Source organism: Zootoca vivipara, chromosome 2, assembly GCF_965207765.1.
Source record: "Zootoca vivipara chromosome 2, rZooViv2.hap1.1, whole genome shotgun sequence".
In the NCBI taxonomy this organism is placed as follows: Eukaryota; Metazoa; Chordata; class Lepidosauria; order Squamata; family Lacertidae; genus Zootoca; species Zootoca vivipara.
This window is the reverse complement of record NC_142584.1, coordinates 33613605-33627859: the sequence shown is the minus strand read 5'-3', so window position 1 is coordinate 33627859 and position 14255 is coordinate 33613605. Positions and strand designations below refer to the sequence as shown.

At 42.9% G+C, this 14255-nt stretch overlaps 1 protein-coding gene across 2 annotated transcripts in view; it reads right to left on the bottom strand.

Annotated features, from left to right (window-relative positions):
• The window catches only part of MGAT5B (alpha-1,6-mannosylglycoprotein 6-beta-N-acetylglucosaminyltransferase B), a 189451-nt gene that overhangs the window by 168619 nt on the left and 6577 nt on the right, over positions 1-14255 (bottom strand). The window contains exon 1 of one of the 2 annotated variants that reach the window (XM_035107960.3): positions 2901-3083. The exons of the other annotated variant lie outside the window; for it this stretch is intronic. Within the exon in view, the coding sequence (XP_034963851.3) occupies positions 2901-2968 (68 nt within the window). The 5' untranslated portion in view covers positions 2969-3083. Of the gene's footprint in view, positions 1-2900; positions 3084-14255 lie in introns of those variants that run through there. 2 annotated transcript variants of the gene reach the window in all.

Below are 14255 nucleotides of genomic sequence, written 5' to 3'. Positions count from 1 at the left end.
AGGCTGGTTGGGGCTGATGGGAGTTGGAGTCCAATGACATCTGGTCAACCACAGGTTCCTCACCCATGGTAAAGGGGCTGGGAACAATCCTGATGAACAGGCAGTGCAGAAGAGATCACAAGAGGAACAGAAAGCTCATTGGGGAACAGGATGGGAAGCAGTGCGAGTGGACTGTTCTGTACATTATTTGGAAGCATAATGGCCCTGCTCTGCATGCTATGCACATGAAACTAACTGTCTTTTGTGAACTGCCCTGGGTAGGCTTAGTCTTGAAAGATGACATAAGTTGGTTTTTTTTAAAGCAAATATATATTGAATGGTCTCTGACTGATGCCAAAATTATAGCATGGAATCCTGGCTGCCCTGACAAAGAAATGGTTGTGCTAGACTGAATGCAGAGGTATTTTTAATGAAGAATAATTTACAATATTCTTAGACTGAAATTCTCATAACAGTATGTTTCCCCCTGGTGAGTAGCTTTAAGGGAAAATTTTAGATCAGGAAAATTGCCATACCACATGTCTTCAAAGCAAATGCATGGGATTGCTAAGATATATTTTTAAAATGGAAATCCTGAAAATGGTTTCCTGCTGTCCCACTAAACCCAGAGGGTCTTTAAAAAAAACAACCCAAAAAACTCTGATAAGGACAGGCTGTTAGGAGTTTTTATTTTGGATGGGTTGCCAATGACTTCAATCCCTTCACTCTGCACATACGTTTACTATCTCTTCCTATTTCTTAAACCCACAAACCTGCTTATTGTTAGCAAGGGAGACTAAGGTGTTGCAAAACCAACAGACAGCTTTGGAATCTTTCCATTTTCATCTACCTGAGCTATTTACTTGACAGCTGTTTGCCAGGTAAGATAAGCAGTAGTTTTCTTATTAGTTTCATCTGAGTGAACAGCAGAGTCATCTCTCACCTCAAGCTTCACCACAACCGTACTAGCCTAGTCCCGTGGCCATCAGCACCCCCCGCCACCCCATACTACAGATGTGAAATGGAGCTATGCAACAGCTACCTTCTAAAAATACTCAGCCTTGAAGGCAAGGGTGGACAACTTCTCGTTTTTCTGCTAAGGTCCACCTTTCCTTGGTGGTAGTCTGCCAAGAGCTGCATCTATCGGTGGGACCAAAGTTAAAAGTGCCGCCTTCTCCCTATCTTTCATAGAATATTAAAGCATCCCACAAAGTTTTTTGGGGGGATTTAGAACAGGTGTGGGGAACCTTTAGCCCTCCAGATGTGGTTGAGCCACAACTACAATCCCTGGCCATTGATCACGCTTGCAGAGGATGATGGGAGTTGTAGTCCAGAAACACCTGGAGAACCAAAGGTTCACTACACCTACTATATCATAACATTATATGCCATAATCCATGCCCCTTTTATATAACAGTCTTGCTCTTCTTGAGATCATTCTAGAGCATCCTTTCCTCAAATTTGGGTGCCCAGATGTTGCTGTACTACAATGTACAATAACCAATGGTCAGAGGTGATGGGAGTTGTAGTTCAACAACACCTGAGGACCCAAGGTTGAGAAAGGCTGTAAAAGGTTCATGTACTTCTGCTGGGCAGCAGTGCAGTTAAGTGATTTTAGACCCTGGACTTAATAAAGGGGGGGGGAGGCAGGGGAGAGCAGCATTCTTTAGATGGCAAAGTGCACTTACTTCATTCACTATGAAGCATTATAAGCCAGTCCTGCTGCATTTAGGAGCCTTCCTGCTCACTCTTTTGAATGGGGCCCTGGACTGACTGACTGACTGACTGACTGACTGACTGCATGTATTTAGAGCATTCATACCCCCCCCCCTCTTCAGCCAAAGAGGCTCCCAGAGTGGTTCACATACCATCAATTAGAACAAGACAGTCTCTGCCTGCAAGCTTACAGTATAAAAGACACAACAAACAAGGAAAGGGGAACAGGGAGAGAAGAAGGGAGGAAAGCAAACTCAGGTGCAAATGGTTCTAAGTCAAATAGCTGTTCTTATAATGATATGTCTTTCTTAGAAAGTCTTGCTCTGACAGCACCACTGCTGCTAAGTGCAGGGGTCCAGCCCTGGAGGGGGTGGACCAAACAGCAAATTTAAGTTTCCCTCCCCCTTTGAAGCTCATCAGACTTCCTCACATCTGAATAATAAAACCCAGCATTCTAAAGCCCACCTAGAGCAAGTTCAATCAGTTTCACTTGCTCCTGGTTTTCTTTTCGTTCTTCATGCTCTTTCGGTATGTGCGTTTTTCATTTATGCACCCTTACATGACACAACCAAGGAAAGAAAAGTGCCACTGATAAAACAATCGGTGAATAAGCTTCAAATCTCCCTGCATCATTTCAAAAGAAGATAGCAGGAAGTCTGAGCATGGATGATAAAGGAGCCCCAAAACAAAGACAAGGGATGGTAATGGCCCGATGAGGATCAACTGAAACACAACCCCTAAAAAAGCAAACTTTACATGGACACAGCAGTGTGTAGCTGGAATTCATTCATTCCACTGGGAGGCTCATGAGAAAATATATGTTATAGACCCAGAATAATCTCATAGCCTACAGTCATCAATTTACACCAACCTATACCTAAGGATACCATAATAAAGTTTTATATTGCACTGATCCCCTGCAATATCTACAAATATCAATAAGAATCATTCACCCAGAGAAAATAACCCCCAACAAATCCCAGCATCATGAATGAGCTAGCAAACACTCTGGCAAACAGGACTGGCATCTTCCTATTTGCATTCAGGTGAGTTCAAAAGCAAACTTGCTTCTTATTGCAGGCATGCAACTCAAATGGCCTCTCCCCTTAGAAAGGGGGGGGTTGTCAGCATGCAATCTTTAAGTGGTAATCACCCCACCCACCCCCCAGCATTCCAACAGGAAGGTATGTATAGGAGAACTTTACCTAAAAGGCCTCAAGGTGACGAGACATCTTCTGACCATTATTTTCCCATCTGAATTCACTGTAATCATTGTTCAAACTTTAAAAAAAAGGAAGGAAGGAAAGCAGACATGTAACAAGTCCAATCACTGTTGTTATAAAGAGCCCATAGCTGGAGGCATTATTATTTTTTAAGGATGTATATAGAAAAGCAATACAGAATTGACCTAATAATAAATCCAGGTATATTAAAGGAAATCCAATCTTCAGTTCCCTCCCAGGTGCTCTGCCTCTCTGTTGCCGTCTGCTTCAGAAGAAATAGGTGTGAACCCAGAAAAGAGAACTGGATGGTGTTGATTCGTACAATGTTTTAGTCACATTTTGAATGCAGGTTGTTGTAGCAAACGCAGCAGCCCTCCCTTCTCCAAGTATTAAATCCACTGTTGCTGACCAGGTAGGACACACCTGGACCCAAAGACTCTTCTGTTCACAGGATCCTTCATCACAGCCAGTTTTCACCCAGGGTTCACCTTAAATTAAAAAAAAAAAATCCTACAGCAAACGCTCGCTCCTTTCCTTCTCCAAGCTTCAGCACTTCCAGGTAGATGCCATTTCCTGTGCTTGTTTCCTATTCAAGAGGCGACTCCCAGCCACGAATGGAGATGCAGTGGTTAAAGGGACCAGCTCCATCTCAGCTCGGCATCTGCCTTGTAGCATCCCGGCCATCCAAAACATTCCGTTTTGAGTCTTGCGAATAGGTTGTGTTGTTTCCTTCTGGGAAAGATGCGCTGCTTAGGAGCCAGGATTCGGAAGAGGCTTCGTCGTGAATTGGATGCCATCTAGTGGCAATTGCAGGGATAGCCCTGTGGCATTAAGCTTTTATGAACTGTGAAGAGCATACCTGAAAGGTGGTATTGCACAGCAGCCTTACAGCAGTGCCTGTTTCCTATTCAGCCACTGAACACCAGATATGGGCTTTTGTCTTCTCGGTAGTGGAACGCCCTCCCTTCAGGTGTCAAGGAGATAAAGAATTACACAACTTTTAGAAGATATCCGAAGGCAGCCCTGTATCTGGTTTTTAATGCTTGATGTTTTATGTTTTTAGATATGCTGTAAGATGCCCAGAGTGGCCGGGGAAACCCAGTCATATGGGCAGGGTATAAATAAAATAATAAGAATGATGATGATGATGATGTTGATGGTGATGATTCTATTGCCAGAAAACTCAATACATGCTCAGGCAGAATGCTGAAGGAACAAGATGTGGCTGACACAATACACCACACCAGCACCACTAGACCATAGCTGCCAAGTTTTCCCTTTTCTCGCGAGGAAGCCTATTCAGCATAAGGGAAAATCCCTTAAAATAAGGGATAACTTGGCAGCTATGCACTAGACTGGGTTACTGCATCAATCTCTGCATGGAGCTGCCTTTGAAAAGGGTTTGGGAACCTCAGTCACTCCAGAGGGTGCTAGCCAACTTGTTACTGAGAAATGATCTGGGAGAGCACACTATGTCAATAGCCAAAGCTTTCTACAAGTTAACAGCTTCTGGGTCTAATTCGAAGTGCTGGCAGGGCAAGCCCAGCCCATTGGGGGACACAGATTAATACATTGATTCATGAGTGAGGGGCACTTTTCCTCAGCTAACCACTCTCTAAGCAATCCTACACCTGATCACCTCACCCCCTTGTTACTGGTTTGGGTGTCTTCTGTACCTAGAAGAACTCTACCCTCCTAGCTATAGTGAGACCCAGGTAGCCTGAATTCCCACAGGTTTCTACCTCTCCCGGTTCAGTCTGTATACCTTCCCCAGACCCTTAACCCACTCTCCCAATCTAAGCTGCAAGGCTTGCTATGGATGTTTCACTTAACTCAGAACCAGTTCTCCCTCAGTCAAATCCTATTCTACTCCCTATCTCTCCTCTTAAATCAAGCCCTGTCTCTCAACCTGAACTCTCTTCCTCTGAAATTGGTCCTTTTATTCTTCCCTCCCCTCCCCGCTCTGTGGCTAGCTGACTTTGTAGCCAATCAGAGAGTGGCTCTGGTGGGATTTCAGGGAGACTGCATCACCAGACTCTGGTCTGGCTCTGCTGTCCATCACAGTAAGCTTAGAAGCCATGGGAGAGGTCCTCTTTTGGTTAAGAAACAGGAAGCAGAGAGTATGAGTAAATTGACAGTTCTGCCTATGGAGGAATGTAGAAAGTGGAGCCTTCCCCCCCACACACACACACCAGAATTGTTTTTCGGACTGTGCTTTTTAACTCGTTCATTAATTATCTACAGTTAGGATGAGTCAGGAGAAAGCAAAGCTTGCTAGCAATACCAAATTGTTCAGGCGAGTTAAAACAAAAAGGTATTGTGAAGAGTGTAAAAATGATCTCTCCAAACTTAGTGAATGGGCAGTAAAATGACAGAAGGATTTTGCAGAAGGGCTTTGAGCTCAATTTAGTTTTGATATTCAGAGCAAATTACTGGGTTCAGAATCCATTAATTCTAAATATATGTTGTCTGAACCTGGCTACAGTGGGTGGGTCTCATGGTTCCAGTAGAAAAAGAAGAAGAGTAAATCCTAAAAGCTTGAAGTCAGCCCACTCCTGCCCTAATTTCATTGCAGTGTATCAAAAGGAGGCAATACGAGAGATAAAAGAAAGTATTAGCCACATGCAAGAGAAATATCTAGGTTCCAAAACTGATTAGCTTTTCTAGTTAACTTAGTACACATTCCACAATGTCCTTCCATTTCAAATTTTACAAACTGAACCTGGAAGAGAAGGCACTTGGCACAAGAAGGTGAATTAATGATGTGTGGGCTCAGATTCCTAAGGAACATCTTTGGGAAAGATTTCACCTGAGTGAAACCAGATTAGTGGAACCTGTTTCTGACAGATTATGTGTGCTTGTACACGAGTAACAGAAACAAGGAACTCGCTTCCATTTTAGTCTCATCAATGCAGAAGCATACTTAACAAAGCCCAACGTGTGAAAGTCACAATACATTTTTAGAAGACTACACAGATTAACTTTGTCGTGTTTGTCAAAGGGAATTCATACCAGCTAGTTGAGGAATTAACTGTGTTAACTGAGCAGAGAGCTCAGTGGATATAAGAGAATGCAACGATTGCCTGGATATTCAGGTGGGTTATGTGATATATCAAGCAGTAAACCAAGCTTGGACCATACTGGCTCACATTTTGTAGTATTCGTATGGACTCAGCCCACTATGTCAAGTTGCATAAATATGATAATTGCTATTGCTTCTCATATACTAAACCTGTCTACTCAGAAGTAAGTTCCAGTGAATTCAATGCAGATTACTCCTAGGCAAATGGCATCTCTGTTAAATGAATAGTCTAAGAGTGAGGCTAAGAACAAGTATCCCTCAGCTAGTTTCTTTGGAAAGAGAAGAGCTGGCATGACAATCTAGAGGGGATGAATTTCCCTTTTCTACACAACCACCACAGGTACAGAAGCTCTGCCTGCTTTTTCAATTGGCCGGCCTATTTGTGACATCATTCACCAGTGACTACTCATTGGCTTTCTCCAGTCTATTTGCACATATGTACTTATGGATTTTAACCTTTAGGAGATGATTTAATATGACTTTACTCATCATTACCAGCCAGACGTTTCTGTTCTATTCCTCAAGTAGAAGAATATTAACACATCTCCGGTTTCCTAATAACGTTTTCCCCCAGCAGCCAACATACTGTTGACCAGCTGTCTGCTTTTCTTCTTAGTGCAGCTCCTCAAATAATTTAAAAGAAAAACCTGTGGTGTGAAGATCAAATTATCCTTGTTATAATCGCACCCCTTGGGAGCCGTTGGGCTCAAAGGGGTATAAAAATAAACTTTACTTACTGTACTGTAATATTAATAACTAGGGAAAAAATCCAGCCAAGAACTCCTCGTTAATTTGCAGGTTCACCCATTGTCTAGAGGGAGCCATTGTGTAGCGACGGCTGAACTGCAGGCCAATGCTATCCAAATCAAACAAATAGAGACCTTTATTTAGTGGAGAGTTTGATGCAATTTTTCTCATGCTGCCACAAACCTGCCTTCACAGCCTGTGTGACCCAAACCTCTGCTCCAAAGTCAACCCTATCGTTGGTTAGAGTGAATTGACCACAGGCAGCAAATGCTGAGGGCAAGATGCAGGGCGCCATGCAACTTGCCTTGCACGCTTAAGCTAGCTTGCTGTCCTTAAGTGGAGTCAGTGTTGGGCGGCATGGTGCGGCAGCCCTGCTCACCTGACCTCCAGTTGGTTACGTCGCTGTTGCTTGCTGGCAGGTAGAGTGGGAGGGGCTGAGGCAGTGGTGGGGCTGGGAAAGGGCAAACACACCAGTGGGAGCACTGAGTTGTCCCTGCCAATGCATTTGTGCATTGGTGGCGCCCAGGTGGCGCTGTGGTTAAACCACTGAGCCTAGGGCTTGCTGATCAGAAGGTCGGCGGTTCGAATCCCTGTGACAGGGTGAGCTCCCGTTGCTTGGTCCCAGCTCCTGCCAACCTAGCAGTTCGAAAGCACGTCAAAATGCAAGTAGATAAATAGGAACCGCTACAGCGGGAAGGTAAACGGCGTTTCCATGTGCTGCTCTGGTTTGCCAGCAGCGGCTTTGTCATGCTGGCCACATGACCTGGAAGCTATACGCCGGCTCCCTCGGCCAATAATGCGAGATGAGCGTGCAACCCCAGAGTCGGTCACGACTGGACCAAATGGTCAGGGGTCCCTTTACCTTTAACCTCACCACTGCCTTGGCCCCCCATCCCTCTAATTCCCAGGAAGCAAAAGCAACATGAACAACCGGTGGTCAAGGGAGCTGCCCTGCTCCAGGTGTCCGTAAGAATGCTCTCCCAACCCCAGTGTTGAAGCAGCATTCAGTTGCCAGTTTAAATGTTGACAAACTGATTGAGAATTTTTTCCGCTACATCTTCTTCACACTATCTCCTCCATTCATTCTCTGTACCATCTGGCTAAAATAGGAATGAGAAGTGGAATGCTGATTACCCTAAATAACCCCCTTGGCTACCTTGTGGTTGACTTCTTTTTCCAATTTTGCATACAAATGGGAAATGTCTTTTTTAAAAAAATTGAAATAGAAATCATAAATGGCAGACACAAAATATGAAGTGAATTCTCATAATCCTTCATTGTTTTCCATGAGATTAGATTCCCCCTTCCAGGGAGGCTTTGAACATCATCTTCCGTAAGGAAAGATTTTGTGATGTGTGGGGGGAAAACAGGCTAAGAAGTTATTAGGGATTAGATGAATAGGCAATTTCTGTAGAGCCAGGGGAAAATGTTTCCCCTCGATTGCCCAGTGTTGGATCATTCCCCAATCTCTCTGGAATATGTGCGAAAAGCTCAGCCTGGCCTTTATCACTGCTTTGCTACAACTTAAGGAATCAAAACATTCATTAACATTTCCCCTGCAGCAGGAGCTGAAGGGCAGGAAAGTGGAGGGATGTGCTAATGGAGACATTTGGCAGGCTGTGCTGGGAAAGATCACTTTAGGTTTTGTGTGCCTAACTCTCCCTGCACTGGCGTGGTGGTTCTGGCCTCCCCCTTCAAGCCAGAGGACTGGACACTTACTGCTCTGAAACAGCTACAAGCAAGAATAAGCCACCCAGCAAGTGTGACAACATCTGCTTGTCTTGCCCTGGATGGACCTTTAATGCTTCTAGGATTGCTAGATGACGCCATGCACGAGACGATCATATCCTTAAACAGTTGGTGAGAGGGTAAAAAGTTGCTTTCACTAACCAAGTAGGTACTCTGTGGAGTGCATCCAACATTAGTCACTCCCAGAAGAGGCGCATTGAAATCAATGGGCTTAAGTTAGTCATATTCATTGATCTCACTAGAGCTACTCTTGAGTATGACTAACTCCAGAGAGTAAGTGGCAATAGCTGTGGGTCATAGAAGCACCATGAAGTGTAATAAGTTTATTTAGTTTGGGCATGATATTATCCCACAGGAGGGGAGGTTTTTGTCTAGCTCTGCACCTTTCCAATCAGCAGTTGCCTTCAGAGTAGTTGCCCTTAACTTTGAGCTTATTCTCATTTTTTCTGCATCAAAGCTCCTCCAGCCCTCACACTCCGGCACCACTTATTCCATGCCATGATGATCTCTATATAACAGGATTGGGTCCAGTGAGGTATCACTATGGCTTAGGGATGGGGAAGAAATTTGATTCAGTTCGCATCTGAAGCTACCGGTATATCTATCAAATCCTGAAACAATATGAGAACTGACACATAGACATTCTTCAAAATGGGCAGTTTTTCAGGTGCTTTTCTCCAACCAAACAATGTTTGCAAAAGTTCATGTTAGGGGAAATGAACATATTCATCAAAATAACATGCAAATGTGCATTATATTTGGGGAGATTGCTTGCTAAAAAACGTACATTAGTCAAAATTGCACATGCTTATTACGTGGATGGCATGGAGAAGCATATATATGTCAGAAGAAACAACATTCTGGAGAGATTTGAGGGGGTGAACAACGTTTCTGCTGGGTGTACACACTCATACAGATTTTCTCACCCCCCACAATTCGTCCTTCTTGGATATAATCCTAAAAATCTGTCCAAGCTGATTCTAGACTTACATTCCTCGGAATGAGGAATCAATGTTCATAGAGATAGGGAAGATCAGCTATGTAGCCAAAGAAAGGAAAACTAGAAGAGGAAGGAATCCACCATCCTTATGCTCTTTGGATGTGAAACTGTATAAACACTTGCGATGGAACACGTGCCACAGAGTGTCAGTGTCACAAAGTTCAAAGCAAAAGCAAAGGAAATGTCTTTGCAATTCCAGTAGGACAACATCTGATATACAAAGAAATGAGTTTTCTACAGATGTACTGCCCCATGTTTCTTCAGTAAGAAGAGCAAGGGTCAGTTGCCCCCTGTACTTTAAAGGTCATGTTGGTAGACTGCCAGATGTAAAGGCATTCTGGAGATCAGTCTGAAAATACAGCGGGGTTGTATATTAACGTAAGTCAAAATTGAGGTTGTCCTTCAGCAACCTTTTCAAAGAAGTAAAAGCCTAGTACACAATGTAAAAACAGAAAGGAGACAAATGGGGACAAGTTTCCTATCCATAGGTGGGCACTGCGCGCGCGCGCACACACACACACACACACACACACACTGAGGGCTGGTTTTCATTGAAAGTTTAGGTCCAAGATTCCAGGAAAATAATTCATTAATTTATATTTAAGAAAAGCTTAGTGGTTCATTTAAATTTCCGCTGACTTACTCTCTGTATCAGCTGATGTCATATGCCCCCTACCCCATATAACATAATCCCAGAGCCACATTTTATGAACTAGGTAACCTGTTCATTAAGTGAACACTGACTGCTTGGGATGCATGTAATCCAAGAGACACTGACCTCACTCATGCTGTTGCATAGCCAAATTTGATTTGTTACATAGGGTCACTGCATGACCACATCCAGTACACAATTCCCAATTGGCCAGCATCATCAATATGAATGAACCATGAAAGACAAGGCAGAAGCAGTGTCCAAAAAAGCAGCCACCAGGCAGGATCTTGTAAACATGAATATTCTAGTGCTGGGCTGAAAGTGGCCCTTCAAACTCACTGGCCCATTCAGAGGAAAACCTGCCATATAACATCAGTAGCTTTCCAATGTCTCAGATGAGGAGCTTTCCCATCATCTGCTACCTCAGGTCTTAGGAGCCAGAGGCAGCAGCCCTCCAGGCCTCTCTAGCTAGACTGTGGGACTCTCCCCAAACTATACATCCTCTTGAGCCACACCACTCACCTGCCCTGCTTTGCATCCTTCTCCTCCTTCTTTTAACCAGACTGAAATGTGTCCTCCTTGAACTTTAACAATGCTTCATGAGGTGAGGGTTCTTAATGGCTACAAGCCTTGAGGGCTATGCTCTGCCTCAAAAGTTGGAGGAGAGAGAGCTCTGCTGCTCAGGTCCTGCCTGCTGGTTCCCCACAGGTATCTGGTTGGCCCCTGTGAGAACAGGATGCTGGACTAGACAGGCCATCAACCTGATCCAGGAAGTTCTTATGTTCTGGTTTGCCTGGATGGAGGAAAGAAAAGGATGTTCAGGTGCTAGCCTGCTGTACAAAGGTAAAGCAGTAGAAATGTATTTCTATGCCGCTTTTAATTCAAATGTTTCCCAAAGTGGCTTGCAAACAATAAGTAACACAACAGAATATCACAGCATAAGTAATGTAAACTAATTAACAAAATCATCAATAAAACAATTATAATCTATAAAACACTATAAAACTCTGCCTCTTGGCGCAGCCTTCCCAAATGTGGTGCCTTCCAAATTTTCTGGACTTCCACTCCCGGCATCCCTGACCACTGGCCATGCTGGCTGGGGCTGATGAGCTGTATTCCAGTACATCTGGAGGGCCGAAGTCTGGGGATGCCTGTTATAGAACTACAGAGACTCTGCACACTTTTGCCTCTGGCTTTCTCCACCAATGGCACGTGCTCCCCCCAGAAGAAGATCGGCCTTTTGGCTGATAAAGGTTCTCCAGCCCCACCCTGTGTTTCCTGGTCCTTTTAACTAGGGATCAAACCTGCAACCTTCAGCGCCCAAAGGATTCATCTCTGGCACTATGCTATTATCCCTCCCTTCAGCTTATGTCAAATCACAAGCCAAGTCTAATTACAGCTTTTTGTTAGCAGACATATTGATCTCTGCGGACTGAATCAGTTTCTTCCTGTACATAATATCAGTTGGAGTTGAATCTTGTATATTTTATGCCACTGTTTAAAATGTTTTTTTCTAAAGCAATTCCAGACAGCATATTAAAAGGCAATTCTCCATTATCTCATGCAGGAGTGTCGAAGCATTTATAATGTTATAATAGTATTTGTTGAGAGTGTGTAGAAACCAGAAACACCTGTGTGGGCAGCTTAGAATGGTCACATTCTGTGTGACATTGGTGGGGAGAATGGAGTTAAAAGGCTATCTTGCCTTTTATTTTTCCCCCTGCCCCAACATATATTTCATGCTTTGTGCTATGAGAAAATCTTGGCACAGAGGGGAAATTATTTGTGCCTGGGTTTCTTTTATAACAAGAATGTAGAGACACATTGTTTTCAGAAAGCTGGATGTATTTCCTTTTAACAAGGCAGAACAATTGACTATTTCTTCGGAGTATTGCTATGGAAGGGAGTTTATTATTATCATTATCCTTGGGAAAAGACAAGCATATGGTTGGCATCTTTCAAGAAAAAAGATGCAGCCTTGCTTACAAGCCGATGCGCAGAGCCCAGGATGTTAACACAGGGTCTTCCATTCCACTCCTGGTGAAAGCTAGCTGACACATGCAGCAAAATGAGATGGTAGAAGAAATCATTTCATTTCAGGCTGTGGTGAGAATGCCATTTTTGAATGCTTCTCCATGTAAAAAGCTCCCTGAAAGTAGCTAACACGTTGGACAGAAAGGTTTGGAAGACTGGTTTAAACAAACCACAGTTCCCCAGCTTTGGATCACAAGGAACTGTAGCCAGCTGTTGTTCTTAGAAATAGGGGAGAAATTCAATTCCATTCACATTTAGAGGTGAGCCTACCTACTCTGCACTTTATAGCACAATGCATACATTGAAACATAGCCATTGTTCAAAAAGTAGACTTCGCCAAATTTTGCATTAAAATTCTCCAGACAAGTAGTATCTACAGAAATCCTTCTATTAGGGGAATATGTGCATTTAGCTGCATCTATTACTAAAGATAATCTACAAAAATGCATTATAGTAGGGAAATTTGTTTTGCAAAAACGTGTATATTAGGCAAAAGAAATTGCATACAAAAATGGCTTACAAGAAATGCTAAAATGATCAATAACAATTAATGATAATTAAAATTAACAGTAAAAGAAATTAAAGCACATCATCATCTACATGTCTGCATAGACTTGCCTAAACAAAAATGTTTTAAGCAAGTGCTGAAAAGAGGCACCTGTCTGGTGTCAATAGACAGGGAGTTCCGAAGGGTAAGTACCACCATACTAAAATATCGATTATTATTTTTTACCACTATGTAATGAATGAGTCTTTCCATTTGTCTGCATACACCTCTGCTCAGAGCAGTGCTGTCAACTTTCCCTTTTTTGCCCGGGAAATTCCCTTATTCAGCGCCCTTACTTTCATATCCAGGAGTTGACAGCACAATTGGATTTCCTTATCTTAAAATCCGGAGGTTGATAGCTACGGCTCAGAGAGGTGTAAGTTTTGGCTTGGTCCCTTAATGGCTTGGGACCAATTTACTTGAAGGACTGCTTTGCTCTATGTGCCCACTTGACAGCCTTGATCTGCAAAAATGGCACTTACAGGTGCCATGAATACTCAGTGTATACAACAGAGAACTATTGTGTACCATGTAACTGGAAGTGTATCAAGGATCCTTCTAAACAGCTGTAGCTTGATCAAATTTGGGAGATTATGGGCAAATTATTCACCAAGTGTGGCAGGCAATGAGTTCCCCCATGTTTTTTTAAAAAAATGGTATTGTCCTTGCTGTTTATGCATATGTAGAAGCCCTTCAAGCATCTGACCACATTCTAATCTTATGGGGATGCAGGTGTTTTTCTTATTGTGATTCAGTTACAAACTCTCTCAATAGTTAATGAGTTTTTCCTCAGGCTGTCTTTTTACTCTGTCTCACAAGCTGGCCGGGATGTACTAAGGACTGTAATCAAAATTCCCTGCCCCCTTATTTCCTGATCTTAATGCATTGTTACGTTCCTGTTTGTTGCCTCTTGGATTCAACCAAATTTCAAAATAATATGTCATGTTAAGCAAAGAAACAAAACAGAAAGTAGGCCTACAGTCAGCGAGCAGATTTGCATTACTTAGGCAATTACTTCTAGCAAAGAGGTCAGAGGAGATTAAATATTCATTGCCTAGTCTGGTTTAACAAAGGTGAAAGCTTGCCCTCAGCATTGCAGGATAATGTTGTTTTGCCACCTCCACTGTTGATCAGTCTTAATTTTTTTTGTCAAGCACATGGGGACATGTAGGCAATTTCAAAATAAGCAAGGCACTCATCTCTAAGATGCACTGCCTGTTTGGAAAAAAACTGTCTTTCACACTCACACACACACACACACACACACACACACAACAGGAAAGCAGTATCTTCCTTATGAAGAAGAGCTTAATTAAAAGGGCTAAAGAACATAGGAAGAGTTCTACTGGATCAAACCAAAGTCCTCTGCAGTCAAGCATTGTGGTCACATATTATTTTTATTTATTTATTTATTTATTTATTTATTTATTATTATTATTAATTATTATTATTATTATCTACTACACCTGAGCAATGAATCATTTGGCTTGAGGAACCAGACCATGGTCACAAGCTCTATAAGAACA